Source organism: Galeopterus variegatus, unplaced genomic scaffold (assembly GCF_000696425.1).
Source record: "Galeopterus variegatus unplaced genomic scaffold, G_variegatus-3.0.2 Scaffold75, whole genome shotgun sequence".
NCBI lineage: Eukaryota > Metazoa > Chordata > Mammalia > Dermoptera > Cynocephalidae > Galeopterus > Galeopterus variegatus.
In genome coordinates this window covers 619247-639492 of record NW_007726186.1, presented here as the reverse complement: position 1 = coordinate 639492, position 20246 = coordinate 619247, and the positions used below count along the sequence as shown (strand labels likewise).

The 20246-nt window shown below is 45.7% G+C and overlaps 1 protein-coding gene across 2 annotated transcripts in view; it reads right to left on the bottom strand.

Moving 5' to 3' along the window:
* Positions 1 to 19999, bottom strand: part of IGF1R (insulin-like growth factor 1 receptor) — a 284737-nt gene extending 264738 nt beyond the window's left edge. The window contains exon 1 of one of the 2 annotated variants that reach the window (XM_008578554.1): positions 19876 to 19999. In XM_008578554.1, the coding sequence (XP_008576776.1) occupies positions 19876 to 19969 (94 nt within the window). In that variant the 5' untranslated portion in view covers positions 19970 to 19999. The remainder of the gene's footprint in view (positions 1 to 19875) is intronic. The other variant, XM_008578546.1, reaches the window with a different exon arrangement.
* Between the last annotated feature and the right edge of the window lie 247 nt (positions 20000 to 20246).

Genomic DNA, 20246 nt, shown 5'->3' with positions numbered 1-20246 from the left:
TCCCCCAGCCTTCTGGATTTGCTGGTAAAGTAGTACCGCTAAGGGCCCTGAGGTGGGCTGCAGGGGCCGTCTGTCTTCCGTTGCATCCCCTTCCCACACACTGATGCTGGTGTCAGCTTTACAAAATAGACCTGGGGAGGGGTCAAGAGGAGCTACTTTTAACCAAATTCCACGCATCTGATAGAAGCCTGGCCATCAAGTTGGGGAGAGAGGAGGAATGTACTTACATAGATCTGAGTTTTCAAAAAGTAAAAGTTAAGCTCTCCTGGAGTATAATTTCCCTCTATGTAGCTCCTGCAGAGTTTAAAAGAAGCAACTTAATTGTACTGAAATGGGGTCATGTGAACTTTCTCGATAATTGAGTTCCTCTCAAACTGCACTGACTTCAAGAAAAGCAATGGGGTGCTCAGAAGACAAACTATACATCTCCAGCATTTGGTTAGGAAGGTAAATGTGCTTAGCGCCATCCTGAAAACACAAATTCAGTGGTACTGGATTTCACTTAGAGTTTAAAAAATCAGTCTGCAACCAACTCTCAGAATTAGCCAAGAACTTATATATAAACAGAGTCCTGGTCTTGAGAATCCTTAATTACAGCTCATTACTCCATCATTACGGACTGCATGGCTGTGTCCCCCCAAATTCATATGCTGAAGTCCCAATCCCCAGTGGGATGGATGGTATTAAAAGGTGGGGCATTAGAGGGGGGAATCAAATGTAGATAAGGACGTGAAGGTAGAGTCCCCATGATGGGGTCAGTGCCCTTATATGAAAAGGAAGAGACCAGAGCCCTTGCTCTCTCTGCCACATGAGGACACAATGAGAAGACATTTGTCATCTGCAAGCCAAGAAACGGGCCCTCCTCAGAAACTGAATTGCTCGACACCTTGATCTTGGACTTCCAGCCTCCAGAACTGTGAAAAATAAAATATGTTGTTTAGGGCCGAGCCCATGGCGCACTCGGGAGAGTGCGGTGCTGGGAGCGCAGTGGCGCTCCCGCGATGGGTTCGGATCCTATATAGGGATGACCGGTGCGCTCACAGTGCTCACTGGCTGAGTGCAGTTCGGCCGGTCTCAAAAAGGACAAAAAAAAAAATGTTGCTTAAGCCACCCAATCTATGGTAATTCATCATGGCAGCCCGAGCTGGCTAAGACATCCATGCAGCCCTGTAAGAGCACATCACCAAACCCAGGGAAGGAGTGCACATTCCTCCTGTCATGTGACAATACCTCCTGCCTGATGGCCAAGCAAAAACAAGCACACAAACAAGCAACCAAAACTGTCGTGGCAGGACCAGGAGAAGACAAGAGTGGTCACTCGGGAATTGCTTCTGAGACGCAGGGAAAATGCCAGCCAAACTTCCAGACATGGACCAGCTGCTGGCAGCAAGCTTCCTCCCATAGATCCCAGACCAAGAAGAGCTGCTCATCTGGGCGAGGTGGAGAAAGGTCCTCTCTCAGCCAGACAGGCTCAGTTACCTCACAGTCCCATCTGGAATCCAGCAGGTCCAGGCCTGAGCTCTGGCGCCTAGTTAAACTGGAGGGTGACAACTAAGGACAAAGAACTGGACCTGGAGAGTATCTGTTGGAAATGTGGACAGGCAGACCTGGCCTTCAACATGGAGCACATGTCCTGTGACTTCACGCAACACATCTCTCGAAGCCTCAGTTTCCTCATCTGAAAAGCAAAGGCTCCAGCCCTTTCGCCTTTGAAGATGCCCATATTCTTGCCTGCAGAGGTCAATCCCTTTCCTTCAGGGCTCTCTATGTGAACAGGGTAGTCAGTTTGCAATAAAAAAATTGAACTGTCAAGACAAATGAAAAACTTCCAGGATAATCAGTGAGGGAACCAAACATTGAAAGAAATCTCTCTTCTGGAAAAATAAGAAAATGAAAAAGCAATTACATGTCACATGGCTGATTAGCAATAAATTTCATTTGTGACTACAATGGCATTAGAGTTTAACTCGACTTGCTTTCTTTGAAAGGACATTATTTGCGATATTCTCTCATTATGGAAAACAGACCCATCCCGTGTGACTCAGCTCAAATCTGTGTTTCTTTCCCTGAAGCCACCCTGACCTTACACTTCCTCCACTCTGATCCCATGGCACCTACAACACCCTCAACACGCACTTGCCCCTCTGGTGTGGCCTCCATGGTCAGGGACTAGTCTTCTCAAATTTGTCTCCCCCACTATCCCACACAGTACACACAGCTGAGTCAATCAAGAAACAAGGCATTTTTTAAAAAAACTGTGGTAAAATATATACAACATAAAATTTAACACTTTAACCATTTAAGTGTATAGTTCTGCAGCATTAAGTACATTCACATTGCTGTGCAACCATCACCACCATTCATCTCCAGAACTTTTTCATCTTTCCAAACTGAAACTCTGTACCCATTAAACAACTCCCTCAGTCCCTAGCAACCACATTCTACTTTCTCTGTTTAAGGTGACTCTAGAACCTCATATAAATGGAATCATGCAGAATGTCTTTTTGTGAATGGCTTATTTCACTAGGCATAATATCCTCAAAGTTCATCCCTGTTACAGCATGTGTCAGAATTTCCTTCCTTTTTAAAGCTGAATAATATTCCATTGAATGGATATAACACATTTGTTTATCCAACTATCCATGGATGGACATTTGGGTTGCTTCTACCTTTTGGCTATTACAAATCATTGCGTGCTGCCATGAACATGGGTGTACAAATATCTGTTCCAGTCCTTGCTTCCACTTCTTTTGAGCAAATACCCAGACGTGGAACTGCTGGATCATACAGCAATTGTACGTTTCATTTTTTGAGGCCAAAGCATTTTCCACAGTGACTGCGCCATTTACATTCCCACCAGGCACCAATTTCTCTTGTTATTGTCGGTTTTTTTTTTTAGCAAAAGCCACACTAATGGGTGTGAAGTGATATCAATCGTGGGCTTGACTTGCATTTCACCAATGACTAGTGATGCTCAGCATCTTTTAGTGTGCTTACTGGCCTCAAAGAATAAATTTTAAACCAAACAAATTAACTCCTGTTCCTAAAAGACCTCTTATCACAAAAAGTAAACAGTACCATTACTTACTATGAACTGTTAAACGGGTTGAGTAACTGGTCTGGGCTCAAAACACATTTCTCTTGGAAATACTACCACAGGCCATGGCACCCTAGCAAGACCACCCAAGCGCACCAAATGAGTTGCTTAAGCAGTACTAAATCTGAATTCTGGTCCCGGGGAAACAGAGACCCTGTACAACCCAAGGGAGCAGAGTAAGAGGGCAGCTACCCCTTGTTGTCCTGGAGAAAGCTCTCCTGCAAAACATTTACTAATCTGGGGCTGGCTTCTCACCCCAACTGAAGCCTTCTCCTTCTCTATCGGCCCCAGAGCCCCAGTCTCTGAGGACGCTCATCCCTGAAAGCAACCCTCAATCTACAAGGGGCACAGCTTCTCAGTTTTTTCCACTCTCAATTTAGAATATCCTAATTAGTTTTCTGGATACATAGATCCACGCTTTTCCAATCTTGCATCCTAAACTTTGGCTGGGAACATAATTCCCGCCCCCACCCCTCCCACACTTGACCTGGCTTTTCCCCATAAGGCCACATGACCTCCAATTACCTACCTATCCTTCAAGAAGGAAAAGAATGAACGCGCAAAGGACGTACACAGTTCACACGAATATGTGACGGACCCTGACACATCAGCCTTCTTAAGAGGGCACTGAAAATCATCTCCTGGAAGAGGAGGGTGCTTCACCCCTTCTCTCGAGGTAGCAGCAGTATCAGGAGGGACAGCAGGAGGAAGGAAGGGAGGGAGGTGTATTTCTATCCCCAACAGAGCACTTGTGAAACTCTCCCCATGGAAAATGAACCAGTATCTTAACTCAACAGTCAGTAATATCAAATGTAGCTAAGAGCAAACATCAGAATCAATACACCCCCAGGAGACTACTATTTTTTTTCTTTTAAGGAAGTAAATACCTTCTAATGTGTATTTCCTCCATCCTTAACATCAGCTAACTCCTAGTGTTTATGACAGGCACTGAGTTCTAAGGGATTTATATGCACTCGCTCACAAAGTACTTGTAACGATCCTTAGATGTGCACCATTATCATCTTCCATTTTATAGATGAGGAAAGTGGAGCAGAGAGCATAAACAACGTGCCCCAAGCACACCCATGGACAGTCTCCTAAATCTGGCTCTGAGCTCTAATTCTAATCTAAAAAGGGGATCAGGACCATTAAACAAGATTGGGGAGAAAGCCCTATGGAACAAGGTAGAAGGCCTACTTTCCAACTGGGAAAAAACAAGAGACTGCCTGAGATACTTAAGCTCTGCTTGCTGGAACAGGTGAAAAATGATTTAAAATTCAGAATTCACTATCCTGATAGCAAGAAAGTAATACAAAAGCCCATAGGCCAAATGATATCACCCTCCCAGGAAGCCTCTTGCATTATCCTGTTTTTTAATATTATGTGTCACTGAAAACAAACAGTTACAGTTGCAAAACAGACAGCACCATGCTAGTAGCACTAAGCCTGGGCTAAGGACTGGCAATTGCTTCTCATCAAGAACTACAATGTGTCCAGTCAATTTAAAAACATAAATCAATACAAGTCAAAAAGCAGCAGTAGCAAAGCCCAGACCTGGACGCAAAGTTGGCATCCCCAACAATGAACAAATCATTCCTCTCCACTTGTGCGGTGAGCACTGGAAAAAGCCCTGCCAGGCTGGCCAGCTCTGCAGGGTAGCAGGGCCTGCCCCCTACCCCAGCCCCCATCCCAGCCACAGGGAGCCAGAGGCCACTGTACCGGCCCAGCCCAGGGCCAGCCTCAGGCTGCCTGACACAGCTCAGAAGGAAACAAGGGTCATTTCTAGCCTGGATTCCCTTTGAAAGTTAGAAGGCAGTGCCCCAGCAAGTGAAAGGCAAGAGCACACACCTGAAAAGGTTTCACTTTTCTTTTTAGAGAAGAGTAAATTTGGATGACTGTTTACTCCCCATGGGTTTTAACCCTGGCTCTGGACCTTATTACGTACCTGTGATGCCCCTAACAAAAGTAGGTAAGAGTTCCTCCACTCTTCAAGTGCAGCTCAACAACAACAACAAAAAGCTAAATCCCAGTCTGCAAAGGATTTTGCCATATGAATGGCCTCACTAAGGCATGCTCCTTGAGTTCTCATTCTGTGAAGGTGCCAGGCTCACTGTGCTATTGCCACCACTCCTCCAGCCAACCAGGGGCCACACAGGTCCTGCCTTTCCATCCCCTGGGACCTCCCTCTACACAGCACCCCAACTACCTACTCCAGCAGCCCAGCCCCTCACACTGCAGGCTTCATCCCTCCTTCGCCAGGAAAGTGTCCACTCAGTTCCTTCTTCCCCAGTCTCAGGTCTACACATGGTGCATCCCTCCCTGACCCCACTACTGTTCTATGCCGTTTCTGGTCCACACTGGGGTGTCTATCTCTGCCCTCCCCATCCCATCCTAGAACCCCCTTCTCACCAGGTCTGCACCATTCCAAAGGTTTCAAGGCTCCCCATGCTCCACCCATCAGCCAAGTTCCTCCCCCCACCCCATGCCCACCCTCCACTCCCTGTGTGCATGCTGCCACCTGCATACCACACTTCCCGCCCCTCCTGGGCGCTGTCCCCCTAGGGCCTTCACAGTCAAATGCTGCAGGCGCACTAGTCAGAAATCCTCCCTAATGCCACTCAAGCTCCTCAGCAGCTCGAGGACCCCACCCGCTCCAGCCCACACACTTCTCTGAACCTTGAGTCAGCATCCCATAATTGAGCACTGAACACATACTGCCTGTTACTGAGCACCAGTATTTGAGTTTTCCCAGCACACACAGTTTTCATATGCTATCCATGGAACAGAGACCGTCTTGACACCAAAACCGGCTTCATACCCTCCCCGCCACTCACTTCCACCCATCCTCCTCAGGTGGGGGACACAACCTTGAATCACAGCCAGCCTAGTTAAAGACAACTTCTCTTCTGGCACCTGCAACATTGTGGTTCCAAAGGCTGACCTGGGACTGGGAGATCCTGGGCTCAAATCCTCGCTGTAGATATGGCAACACCCATCCTTTGAGTGGCGGCAATGCCAGGACTGGAGCCCCATAGAGGGCCCACCAGGACATGTGGGGAGGATGCTTTCTATGTGCCACTTCTGCTGGGGATCTTAGTTACATTACTGCTAATCCTTACAGCATCCCTGAGAGACTAGTATTATAGTCCTAAATCACAGATGGAGATACTAAGGCCCACAGCTCCCTTTCCAATACACCTCCCTGCATCTGAGACGAGACAGCGAACAGTAAGGGGAAATGGCTTCAAAGGGAAGCACCGTGCATATGCAAACCCCACAGAGGAGAGCAGATGAAAGACATGCCAGGCTGCACTGGCTTGTCCAGGGGAGTTCAAATCTACCCAGTTCAACACTCACATGGTGATTTTTACAAGATGCTTTTTTACAAGCTGCACTTGAAATTAACATACCAGGTTCAAATGATTATGTTTACACTTTCTGCAAAAAAAAAAAAAAAAATCCCCCGTCACAAGTCTCCTCAGGAGTACCAAGCCTTTAATGATAATTTTTTAGGTGTTAATTATTAAGTTCAGGAGTCCTCTTTACACCATCCCAGACAAGTAAAGTTTCTTGTGTTGGAGCTGAGAGCAGGGAGAAGGATTCACTTTCTCTAATGGCTCCACGGTGAGACTGTCAAAGGCCTTAACTGGCACCCGAAATAGTGGGGGAGTGGGGGACACTTAAGTGATGAGAGACCTTTAAGACTTGGCTACTTTGCCTGCCAGGATTCAAGGCAAAAGTTTACTGTCCTCACCAAGAAAACAACGCAAGAAACAGAAGTAAAATTCTGCTCACAATGGTTCTGCTGGTTCCCACCAAAACTTCCTAAGATCTCCATCTCTCTCTGCCTCATGTCTTAGGATCTGAAGGTTCTAAGGGCCTGAGAAATGACCCAGGCCCACCTGGTCATTCAGGAGAAAGAGGCTTGAGTGGTCAGCAGCTCCAGAGGTGGTGTTATCCACCCGGCCCCCTGAGGTTCCACCCTGGCCCTCTCCAACAGGCCACTCAGGAGACAATGACGCAACAGAGCCCAGCCTGAGGATGTCTACCTTCAATCAGATGCTCAGCTCCACCGCAGTTTACAGCACACTACAAACACAAATCAGTGCTGATGAATTATTCATTAAATCTTATCTATGGGGAACTTATGGAAGGAGGTCTCCTTCATAGGGGTGAGGTGATCTTGACACAAGGCTAGACTCACAAATGACCTTTCCAGGAGTTTAATCTTTTTATTCACCTGAAGGTGCAAAAAGTCTAATGAAACAATGATTTTAAAGATGATTTTATTGCTTTCAAGTTCCATGTAGCAGTAACTGTGTGATAAAATGTTTCAGCTCGCAGAGCTACAATTACTGGATTAAAAGAAATTTGTCTTACATAAAGAGTGCTTCCAAGTGAGTGGGGGTGGGGGGAGGTAAGCCCTTTAAAAAGTCTTCTATTGCTTGAGCTCCTCCTATGTGCCAGGAACTGAGCCATGTCCTGGGGATTCAAAGATGACTAAGGTACCGTTCCCCTCCCTAACAGAGGGGGAAAACAATATAGAGAAGATGCCCTAACAGAGGTACAGAAAGAGTACCATCGGAGCATGAAGTCAGAGTAGCCATCCCACAAGCAGAATCAAGGCCACCAGAGAGTGAAATTGTAGCTAATTCTCAAAGGAGTTGTGCCAGAGGGCAAATTGGTAATAGTTATTCCAAGCAAAGGGGCTTCCACTCGCCAAGGCAAAGATTACTGAGTACAGCTTGCATCCAAAACAGCTGAAGGAGCTGTTCAGAATGTCTGAGAAGACAGGCTGAAGCTCTAGCCAAATAAATGGTTTCCAAATTAAAAATAACTAAAGGCAATCACGGGGAAAGTGATCTAAAGCTTCTGACATGTAACACTGAAGAAACACCTATACACTATGTGTAGTCTCACCAAGGTAGTGAGAAAGTGGGTTCTGAATATATCAACAAAATATGAAACCAAATACAGAAAATTATCTAACAAAATACAGCCTACGTGGGACCTAACACCAGTAATGGAAGTATTTATTAATTATTCCCCATTAGGATTTCTGGCTGGTGAGCATCTTAACTACATAGAATAGCTCAAGGGAGCACATATAAGAATGATAATTAAAGTGTTACTACATATTTAAATTGAGCAATGGAAGGTAAACCATGCTGTGTTTTTCAAAATGAATCAGTGCTGTTTTTGTTTTTTAATCTTTAACCTCAAAACAAATATTTTAGAACTTTTCATTTGTGAAAGTCCTGTAAAAATATCCTAAAACCCTAATTATAAAAGACATACTAGGCATAACAACTCTGCCAACGAGCTGTAGTATGCTTGTTTGCATCATTCAAGAAGACCCTAATTCTCTCGCACTAGCTCACTGACACAGTAGAGTAACCTTAACTTAAACCTGCAGCCCAAGAGCCAGCCCATGGCTCACTTGGCAGAGTGTGGTGCTGATAACACCAAGGCCATGGGTTCAGATCCCTATAAAGGGATGGCCAGTCAGCTCACTTGGAAGAGCATGGTACTGACAACACCAAGTCAAGGGTTAAGATCCCCTTACCGGTCATCTTTTTTAAAAAAATAAAAATAAAAAATAAAAAAATAAAACTGCAGCCCAGTGGTTTCTATGGAAGCCTGCAGTATCCACACGTTCTTGCCATCAGTTCCCAGGAACCAAGCCAGAAAGCAAAATCTGAGGGTGTGGGCGACAGGGTCACTATCTTCATCCTTGGGCACTGTTAATTCAGTGACCAAAGACGCTGAATTTCATTTCTGGCCACTAGATGGCGTGTACGCATTGGTGAGATGGGCAAAGTGAACACTGGACACCTCTCAAGCACTGGCAAAAACTGACAAAGGAAAGGATTGAGGGAGAAAGAACAGATCTCTGAAATGGAAGGTGAACTGCAGGGGCTGGCCACTGTCTACCGAAAAAAAAAAAAAGGTAAAATCAGACAGCTGTATTTAACAACCAAAATCCCATCTTCTTAAGCACCGCAGCAAAATAAAGTTTTATTATAGAATAAACATTTATTGAGCACCTACTATGTGACAGGCTCTAAACATTTAAATTACAAGGGCATTCGAATATCAAGTGTGTCCTATATTTCTGGCACTATCCAAAGAACTGTACAAGTATGTCACATCCATAAGAGCAGCAGCAGCAAAATGTGAGGGCTTAATGTGTACCAGGCTGTTCTATGCACTTGATGTGTGTATTAATTCATTTAGTTTTTATGAGTAAATGTATAAAGTAGGTTCTAGTAAAATTATAGTTTCACAGATGAGGAAACTGAGACACAGGAAGATTAAATAATTTGCCTGGGATCTTAGCACTTGGGAAGCTGAGAATCACACCAGCCACTTTGCTTCCACTGTTCTTATAATATGACACGGTCAAGCAACAAGACTGTTAACAAGCACAGTAGTGGTTATGAACTCAAAAGAAGTGAGGGGAAAGTCAGATTTACAGAAGTTAGGGAAATCACAAAAGGCTTCATTAAAGAGAAGGAATCTGAGTCAGAAATTAAAGGATGGCATCTCGGACCTATTAAGGCCATAGAAAGGTATTTGGAGGAAAGGAACCAACTGACTTAGCATCATGCGGTCAGACAGTCTTGTTCCTATTTTACAAATCTACCTGAAACTTAGAGATTCTAAGAAATTTTTTTAAAAATCAAATTTCCCCCCAAATGTTTTTATTTTGTTGTTTGGTGAGAAAAAGAGAAGCTTCTGAGACCCCAAATTTCTGCTGAGACTCAGAAAGGTTAAATAACTTTTTCAGGACCAAAGAACCAACTCGCAGCTAAAGAGAAACAAGAACCAGGTGGCCTTCCTCTGCTCTTGAGTAGCACCTCCGACTATTCAGTATTGGAGAACTGGGGAAAGTAGCAGAGTAGTAAAGAGGAAAAACATTCCAGGCCATGGAAACAGCAAGAGCAAAAACTTGGAGACAGGAATAGCGTGGCTTACTTATCATCAAGCTGAGGCACAGGTGTTGCAGAGTACTGGGAATTAAGGCTGGATCCCTACAGCAAAGTCTTATTAAGGACCTATTACAGCCCAATATGAGAGACCTGAGTCGATTCTCAGACTGCGATGCAGCACCACAGAAGGCACATTCTGAGAATTTGGGGCCAGCAAGTATATCAAACCAAGGGGATGGCACAGAAGTCAGATCTGGTTCAGAGGAGTTGATGCAGGTCTGGACTGGACCAGGGAAAAGCCAAAATCTGAGCTATTTTAAGTGACTCAGTGAGGTAACAAAGGAAACATTCAATTAAACAGTCTCCCCAGAAAAGGTCTCCCCAGAAAAGGACGGACTACAGAACTGAAATTTAACTAACAATTCCATCCTAAGCCAACCTTTGTTGTTGAAAATCTTATCAAGGTACATGTTGGAAAGAAAATCCCAAATATTTTACCCAACCAAGAAAGGTTACTTTAACAAAAGAATTTCCTGTGATTAAAGTATACATGTGACCTAACATATGCTGTGAATTCATTATCCACAGAAATCAGACAGAACTAAGGGAAGCTGCACAGCAGATTTTCCTCTGCCGCTGGTCTCTCTCCATGTTCATTTGTTTTCATAGCAATCTGTGCTTCTCTTTCAAGTCCTGAGTCTGTGAATTTGTGTATTATCCCAGTACAATGAGACACAGGGAAATTAGGTGGAGAAGATAAATACAAGAAGACATGGATAAATACACACACAACTGATGAGGATTTTACGATCTAAGTATAATTAACAGCTAATGACACAGAAAACTCTTTGCAAGATGATGCACTGAACTGGATCATAGGCTTTGACCTGGAATTTATCTCCATGCTTCCCAGTTTTTCCAGGAAGTTATCAAACTTCACAAAGAGACTTCACATTTGGGGAAAACTGAAAAACTGTTATACATCAATTCATCTCTCCCTAATCATCATCAAACTTCTGTTCCCTCAAGTGCTACGAACTAAAATCTACCTGACTCCAACTGTTGATGTCTCATTTACCTAGTCAAACATGTATTCCCAATAATTAATTTTATAGAGACAAACCACTGACAATATTTTACATTAGAGAACAAGCTGAAAGTAAGCATTCAAAAAGTCTCAGATAAATTTTAAAGTTCTGCTCTACAAGACATATGCTTTAAGAACATCAAAATATATTTGTTCTCCCATGTAAAGAGTAATTTTAAAAACAGTAAGCTTTTTAAATTGACAAATAATTCCAAACCCAGTTTAAAGAAAGTCATGTTAGAAAGTGGTCAAAGAAAAGTACATAAAACAGCAACAACAATGTACATTACTTCAAACTGTCAGAATTTGGATGGAGGGCTGGAGATACACACACAATTTTGAACAAATGGCATTCTTATTATATTATGTAACTTACTGAAGTAGAGGCCTGTGTTAAATAAGGGGGCTAAGAGAGGGAGGAGTGAGATAAAAGAATAAAGTTTCAAACTCCTCCCTCCCAAGAACTTTCTGGACTAGTAATAGACTACTTTCTCCAAAACAGAAATTTTAAAAAGTCTTTCAGACTATTACAATGTGAGCATTTTAAGACAGGCACAGCTACCTCTGCAGGAGGAGATGGCACCATTCACATACATGCACACTTTCCTTATGTGGCTACCACCCAGCTATTCCAAATAAAGTGTAAGCTTCAAGACCTTCAGCCGTCATAGGCGGGACGAAGTTAGTGAGCTCCATGGACACATCCCCCAACAACTGATAAACTAAGCCATCACCAACACTACCCAAGCTGAGGATAAATATGAGAACAAAGGCAGTCCCTGCATCCCCGCCTACTTTTTCCACTCATAAACAACAGCAACACTCATCCCGCACCATTTTCTCTTTTGTGTTCCAGTAAAATCTCAATAGCAACATGTAAGTTTAAAACTCCTTGTAGTCGGGACAGAAAAAAAAAAAAATTAAAGCCTTGCTAAGTTTGTTTCTTTAAAGTAAACACAGCAGTAATTTCTATAGCTCGATTCATACTTTAAAAAACTTATGGCAAGATATTTTGTAGTATCAGAAAGTATTTTTAAACCTGAAGAATTAAGCCCGATAAGTACTCAAAAATGTATTTTTTGGTTAGAGAGCTGTGTTTTAACACCAAGGTCAAGGGTTCAGATCCCCAGATCAGCCAGCCACCAAAAGAAAAAAAAAATAATGAGGGAGAAAAAAACAACTATTTCTCAATTCAAGTAAAGAAATATCAATCTTTCCTTAGTATTTTTTAGTCATGTCACTTGAATCATAGTTTCCTTAATATTTTGAAGTTAATTTAGTAAGATATAAATGAAATCGGTATAAGCAAAAAAAGCAGGGAAATCTTCAAAAATGATTGTCTAGGACTTTAAAACATGAGTAAAACTGACCATTTACTCATAGAAAACGATTTAGTCTTCAAAAGTCCAAGTCTCAAAATCAAAGATAATGTTAATATTTTAAGCCAAATAAAACCAAAGCAACTTAACAAAAGAAACAAGCTTTACCATGCCAAGGGAATATGCATCTGCTGAGATAACAACCTACATTGTCTTTAAAGATCCTGTGTTTACTAGCCATTTTATACACCAAACAATTGCCCTTTCCTCAGAACGAATCCATTCTTGTACAGATCCTTGAAGGTGGGGGTGAAGAGGTGAGGGATGTGTACATATTTCAAAGTTTTAATCTTTCCAAATACCGGAAATCAGTTATGCTCCCTAAATGTAAACAGATCTCAATGTCCACAAATATTGGGACCGTCCCCCACCCCCAGCTTAGTTTAAGCCAAATAACATCTTTACAAATAACTGGAAAACTTCCTCTTGCTAATCTAAAGAAAATACCATTTTCTGGGAGGGCTCAAAATGCATCATTATTTGTCTTTAGAGTGTCCAGAATTTGCTTTCAGAACATCGCAGACAGAGAAATCAGGAAACTATATCCTTTCCATGTGTGCAACTATTATATATTTAGTACAATTGAGAAGAGTTCTTCTCTTGGACTCAGATAGCACCTGTCATAAGTTGGCTAAGAAAAGCAGTTCAAAGCAAGCTGGCCTGCGGGCACAAATACCTCTTCTATGAACTAGGGTTGATTTTTAAATGAGTTTTGAAAACAAATCGAAGAAAATCACAACCCAGAGAGAAACATGTCTAGTATGCTTTACAATTAGGAAAAAAAAAACCCAAAAAACTTTCAGGATTTAATTGCCTCTTCAATCTCATTCTTACCCCCTCACACTTTCAAAAACAAGTTATTTTTAAGCTATAAAAAGCCCTGAAATTATTAATGTTTCCTAGTGATTTCCAGAAAGGTGCAAATCCAGAAAATGTCTGAAATAAGTCCCATCTTTCTTACAACTCAAAATATGCCATCCAACATTCAAGCAAACACCTGTGACTCCTAAAGGTTTGGCAAAAGGCAACTACAACACTGCACATTTTCAATCACAATTGTCATAACCAATAACCAACCAGTCTTATAAAGACTGGCAGTGCTGCCGGTTGAGATGGGAAAACATCGCCTGTATGTCATGGCCTACATGGATGTTTCAATAAGAGGGAAAGTATTAATAAGGCAAAAAGGTGCAGCACAGGCTTTCAGAAGAACAATAACACTGGTTTACTTCATGTCTTAAGTCTACAGAAATGTTTTTAAAGGGTCTTTAAAATGTGCCAGCTGTCTATTTGAAAACTGTGCATCCTATGCTGAGTCTAAGGAAAAATCTGAATTTTCAAATAACTTCATTTCATGCAAGAGGATATAAGATGCCCTAAAGACAAAAGCAAAGTTCTCTTTCTCTGCAGGATCACGCACTGCCTAACACAAGGTCAGCTTTCACACAGTAGGTGCTCAATAAGTGCTAGGTGGATTCAGTTGCTTCCTATAGCTCATTCTTACAAAACAAATAAAACCAGATTAAAAAGGAAACAACCTTCCCTTGAGGGATCCCCTTGACAAAACTAAAGCAACAAGTGAAAATGATACAGTTTTCATTACTGCCCAGATCTTGCAACAATAGGAAGGGCAGGAAACATTTTTATTAGTAAACTCTGCGCTAGACAAAGAACAAAATCAAATATGTAAACAACTAATCTCCAGATCTTTTCCTATTGAAAGGCCAAGGTAAATTTGGATAAAGGCGCAATCGCTTAAAAACAAAAATACCTTTGCCATATTTTAAAATCTTTTGTTCTGTAGGAAATTTTAATTTTTAAATAAAAATCACTATGTGCCTGAAACAACTGCTGTTTCCTACAAAGATTCCTTCTGCTCAGATTCTGGAGCTACTTCAGAAATAAGCAACAAAGAAAAAAACACCACATTAAAATGAACAGTTCATCCTTCCTCTTTATAACCACTTGTGGTTAATACGGCATATCAAAAAAGAGACTGGAAATTCTTTACCATATTAAAACAGCACATTATTTCTTTGTTGGAAAACATACATGATAAAATTGGAAATACAAACAGCCATTCAGGCTCAGCTCCTAACCTCTAACTTTATCTTGAAAAGACCAACATCATTTCAAATTCAGTGGAAGATTTTATCTTCAAAAATCTGACTTTCACTAGCATTTGTGTTCTTTTTTAATCCAACCCCTCAATCCTTAACTTGAGCTATGCAGAAATAAGATTCTTTTTTTCCTGCTTGTCCTTGTCTCTTATGGCACTGAATCCCTGTTGTTACAGCTTTAAATATCAGTTTGTTCTATTGCTGTAATTCATGGATCCAAAAAACTTATAAATGAAAAAAACTTTAATCTAATTTTATGCCCAAGATAGCAATAATGCATTCTTTTCAACCTTAGCACTCTCACATTTTTTTAAAAAAGTTTGAGATATAATTCACATACTGTAAAAGTCGCTGATTTAAAGCATACAGTTCAATGGTTTTTAGTATATTAAGAGTTGTGCAACCATTACCACAAACTAATTTTAGAACATTTTCATCACCCCAAAAAGAAACCCTGTACCCATTAACAGTCACTTCCCATTCTATCCTCCCCCAGCCCCTGGCAACCACTAATCTACTTTCCGTCTCTATGGATTTGCTTATTCTGGGCATTTCATATAAATGGAATCACTTCTTTCACTTTTTGCAATGTTTTGAAGGTTCATCTATTCAACCTTAGCATACTTCTTTGAGTTAGACTTTTCTAAGCCTTTTGACAAATAAAACATTCGACTTTTTAAACTTCAAATCCTGACCCACACCCAACCCCTTTACAAAATATAGTTTACTTGCTATTTCCTTCTAGAGAGTCTAAACTATAATTTGCTATTTAGGTTCTTTCAAAAGTTCTCATTCTTGATTCTCCTTATGGTAATAAAACACTAACTTTAAATACCAACATTTCACATACCTACATTTTTCTGACAATAGGATGTGACTGTGCCTGGGGCAGAAAGATAACTGAAACCTTTTAAGGAGGTGGCCACAATAAAGTGCACACTGATTCTAAAAAAGAAAACAGCCATCACCCCTTAACTTCCAAACCTCCCTTACTTAGATGCTCTGTTCACATTACAGTGATAAAAAACAAATGCATATGACTGCATCTGCTTCAAAAAATGTTCTAAGATAAAACATTCTCCCTACTGCTGTAACATTCAAAGGGGAAAGACTTAATTCTGAATGCCAGTGAAATACCTGCAAGTGAACCAACAATACCTGAATCTTTATCACACACTAGACAACAGTGGAAAGAACGCTCATCTCTGACAGGACTCAGTAACTTATTTCTGTCAGAGTTAAGTGGCCCAGCACTCTTCCAACTAAAAATTGAACGCATATTCATATGCGTTATCATTTAATCCTCAAAACTTCAGAGATGGAGGGAGGGACAGGTACCTAATCAGGACTTCAGCAAACCATAATCAGGATTTGGGGTGCCCTCTGGCTATCCATCAGGTTTTTTAAGGAACTAACCATTTTAAAAGGGATCCTCGGGAAAAGCTCTGGCATCACGGGATTAAAAACGTACATTAAAATACCCCTTCCCTTCCTGTCTGTGTTCTCAAGAAGAGAACGGCCTTTCACAAAGAATATTCTTCGTGAAGAACGCTCTCAGCAAGACATCCTATTTTAAAATGCCCGACATGGAGAAGCAAGGCCATCACTGCTATTCTGAACTTCAGAACTTTACTAACATTAAGTAATAAAACTAAAGAAACTACATAATTCAATAACATGCCATAATAAAATGGATTAGCACTCCGGTGTCTCCTCAACTATATTTAGCTTTTAAAGACTAGAAATCCCCCCTCTGTGCCCCAAACGCCACCTAAATGCCTTAGCAGAAGGGAGCCGGAAGCCCTCCGCCCAATCCAGTGTGCTGGAAGTTTAGAAAACAAAGAGCAGGAGAGCCCAGATTCGTGGAAGGTCCGGCCCCAGTCTGCGTCTTACTCTGTGCAGTAAACGCGCTAATTCTATAAAGATCTGTTCTTTCTTCATAACGGACTCATTTCTTACAAGACGTTTAGGAAGGATTTGCTTATAGAAACAGCCTTTCTGAATCGCCCCTGTAATGGGGCCACACAGCCCCCGCTGCCTCCTGTTTCTCCCCCTCACACTTCAAAGCTCAATCGTGATTTTTCAAAGTTAACCGTCACCACCTGCATACCCTCAACAAACATTACTCACCAAACACGCCCTCACCGCTCCCCGCCCGTTCTACGACTGCATTTAAACTTTTAATCGTGTTCAGATTACCCCACCACCTCGAATGTACCAGTAAGCCACGCTTTAATTTTTCGAGAATAAAACCCCCTCCTTCTCCTGCCTTCGCACACCGTGGGGAGCTCTCACTCCCTGCGTCCCCGCGCTTCCCCACCTACCCCTACCCGACGCCACCAAAACAAAAGCTATCAGATTGCAAGCGACGGCGACTGTGGAGCGACACTGCTTGTTAACTATGTACAAAGGGAGTGCGGGGCGGGCGGAGGGAGTGCAGCACAGCTCTGGCCACAACAAAACCAAGGCCAGGGCTGCGAGCTCGCAAAACCAAACAGATCCTGGCGACCCTTAAATGACAGCGCACGACACCTCTCGCCAGGACCTGGCGTCTAGATGTCCCCGAGCGGCCGTGTGGCGGCAGCTACACACCGCGTTGCGAGCACGTGTGTGGAAAGGCATGTCGGCTCCGACCGTGCACCACTAACGCACACTCGGACGCTTCCCCCGCTACAGCACGCCCTCCCCCTAAAGGAGGAGAAGAGGCGTCCACGAGCTGGACAGAAACTGGGAGACGGTCCCAGAACCTTCTGAACTGGGGGCCCAGTCGCGATCCCCAGAAGAGCCAGGCTGGAGATCCCCGACCTTGCACTTCCCCAGGGGCTGTGCCGGGAACGGTCCCCCCACCCGCACGTAGCAGCCCGGGATGCTGGGGGCAGGTATCCCGACGCGGAGTGAGCCAAAATGACAGGGAAGGCCAGGGACCCGAGTGGTAAAGCACACAGAGCGACGAGAGGCCGCGCCGGCAAGTTCAGAAACGTATCTTGCGGTTTCGGGGCCTCTCTGCGGGGTACCTCCCCCTCGAGGGCAATGTGCACCCCGTGGGCCGGGCAGCTCCCCGCCACCGGGCACCAAGTCTGCCCCAGCAGCGAACACGCGGCGCGGCCACAGGTGCCGTCATCAATGTCTGCGCGCCGCGCGGGGGTCAACCTGTGCGCGGACCGGCCCGAGCGCCGGGGAGGGGCGAGGTGAGGGGCTCGGTAGATTGGGGTTGCGGGGCCCGCCGTGGTACCAACTTCCCTACCGAGTCCCCGCGTCTAGGCCGGCCACCGGGACGCCCGGGAGTGAGCGCTGCCCACCCCTCAGGCGGTGGGACAGGGCTCTTGGGACGGCGAAAGAGAAAGTCCCCGAGGCCCTTCCCGCGCGGGGATGCGCTGCGAGGGCCCCTCGGGCTCCAAACGAACTGGGGCCCGGGCACGCTCCGGGCTTCGGCTGAGCCCCTCCGCGCCGCGCCCCGCCCCGCCGCTCCCGACCCCGGGGGCCCGACAGCTGCGACGGGGCAACTCGGGTTTCGCAAACAGGGCGCAGAGAGCCCAGATTCGTGGAAGGTCCGGCCCCAGTCTGCGTCTTACTCTGTGCAGTAAACGCGCTAATTCTATAAAGATCTGTTCTTTCTTCATAACGGACTCATTTCTTACAAGACGTTTAGGAAGGATTTGCTTATAGAAACAGCCTTTCTGAATCGCCCCTGTAATGGGGCCACACAGCCCCCGCTGCCTCCTGTTTCTCCCCCTCACACTTCAAAGCTCAATCGTGATTTTTCAAAGTTAACCGTCACCACCTGCATACCCTCAACAAACATTACTCACCAAACACGCCCTCACCGCTCCCCGCCCGTTCTACGACTGCATTTAAACTTTTAATCGTGTTCAGATTACCCCACCACCTCGAATGTACCAGTAAGCCACGCTTTAATTTTTCGAGAATAAAACCCCCTCCTTCTCCTGCCTTCGCACACCGTGGGGAGCTCTCACTCCCTGCGTCCCCGCGCTTCCCCACCTACCCCTACCCGACGCCACCAAAACAAAAGCTATCAGATTGCAAGCGACGGCGACTGTGGAGCGACACTGCTTGTTAACTATGTACAAAGGGAGTGCGGGGCGGGCGGAGGGAGTGCAGCACAGCTCTGGCCACAACAAAACCAAGGCCAGGGCTGCGAGCTCGCAAAACCAAACAGATCCTGGCGACCCTTAAATGACAGCGCACGACACCTCTCGCCAGGACCTGGCGTCTAGATGTCCCCGAGCGGCCGTGTGGCGGCAGCTACACACCGCGTTGCGAGCACGTGTGTGGAAAGGCATGTCGGCTCCGACCGTGCACCACTAACGCACACTCGGACGCTTCCCCCGCTACAGCACGCCCTCCCCCTAAAGGAGGAGAAGAGGCGTCCACGAGCTGGACAGAAACTGGGAGACGGTCCCAGAACCTTCTGAACTGGGGGCCCAGTCGCGATCCCCAGAAGAGCCAGGCTGGAGATCCCCGACCTTGCACTTCCCCAGGGGCTGTGCCGGGAACGGTCCCCCCACCCGCACGTAGCAGCCCGGGATGCTGGGGGCAGGTATCCCGACGCGGAGTGAGCCAAAATGACAGGGAAGGCCAGGGACCCGAGTGGTAAAGCACACAGAGCGACGAGAGGCCGCGCCGGCAAGTTCAGAAACGTATCTTGCGGTTTCGGGGCCTCTCTGCGGGGTACCTCCCCCTCGAGGGCAATGTGCACCCCGTGGGCCGGGCAGCTCCCCGCCACCGGGCACCAAGTCTGCCCCAGCAGCGAACACGCGGCGCGGCCACAGGTGCCGTCATCAATGTCTGCGCGCCGCGCGGGGGTCAACCTGTGCGCGGACCGGCCCGAGCGCCGGGGAGGGGCGAGGTGAGGGGCTCGGTAGATTGGGGTTGCGGGGCCCGCCGTGGTACCAACTTCCCTACCGAGTCCCCGCGTCTAGGCCGGCCACCGGGACGCCCGGGAGTGAGCGCTGCCCACCCCTCAGGCGGTGGGACAGGGCTCTTGGGACGGCGAAAGAGAAAGTCCCCGAGGCCCTTCCCGCGCGGGGATGCGCTGCGAGGGCCCCTCGGGCTCCAAACGAACTGGGGCCCGGGCACGCTCCGGGCTTCGGCTGAGCCCCTCCGCGCCGCGCCCCGCCCCGCCGCTCCCGACCCCGGGGGCCCGACAGCTGCGACGGGGCAACTCGGGTTTCGCAAACAGGGCGCAGCCCCTCGGAGGAAAAGTTCCCGCAGTGGCCGCGGGCGGCGGGCAAACACTCACTTTCTCCACTCGTCGGCCAGAGCAAGAGCGTGGCGGAGAGAAACAGGAGCCCCCACAGCGAGGTCGGGGACCCTCCTCCGGAACCGGACTTCATTCCTTTTATTTAGGACGAAATTCCCTTCTCAAAAGAAAAAAGAAAAAATAAGGAAAGGAAGAGAAAAAAGTCTCAAACTCAGTCTTCGCTCCCCCTCCAAAAGCAAGGGCGAAGGAAACAATACGCTGAAGGCGGCAGCGGCCCGGGGNGGGCTGAGGGGCCCCGGGGCTGGGGGGGGGCGTGTCCGAGGGGCCCCCGAGGAGGGTGTAGGGGGCCGGGGGCCGGGCCCGAATGTGTCTCCTGGCTCTGGTCCCGACCCGAGAGCACGCCGCACGCA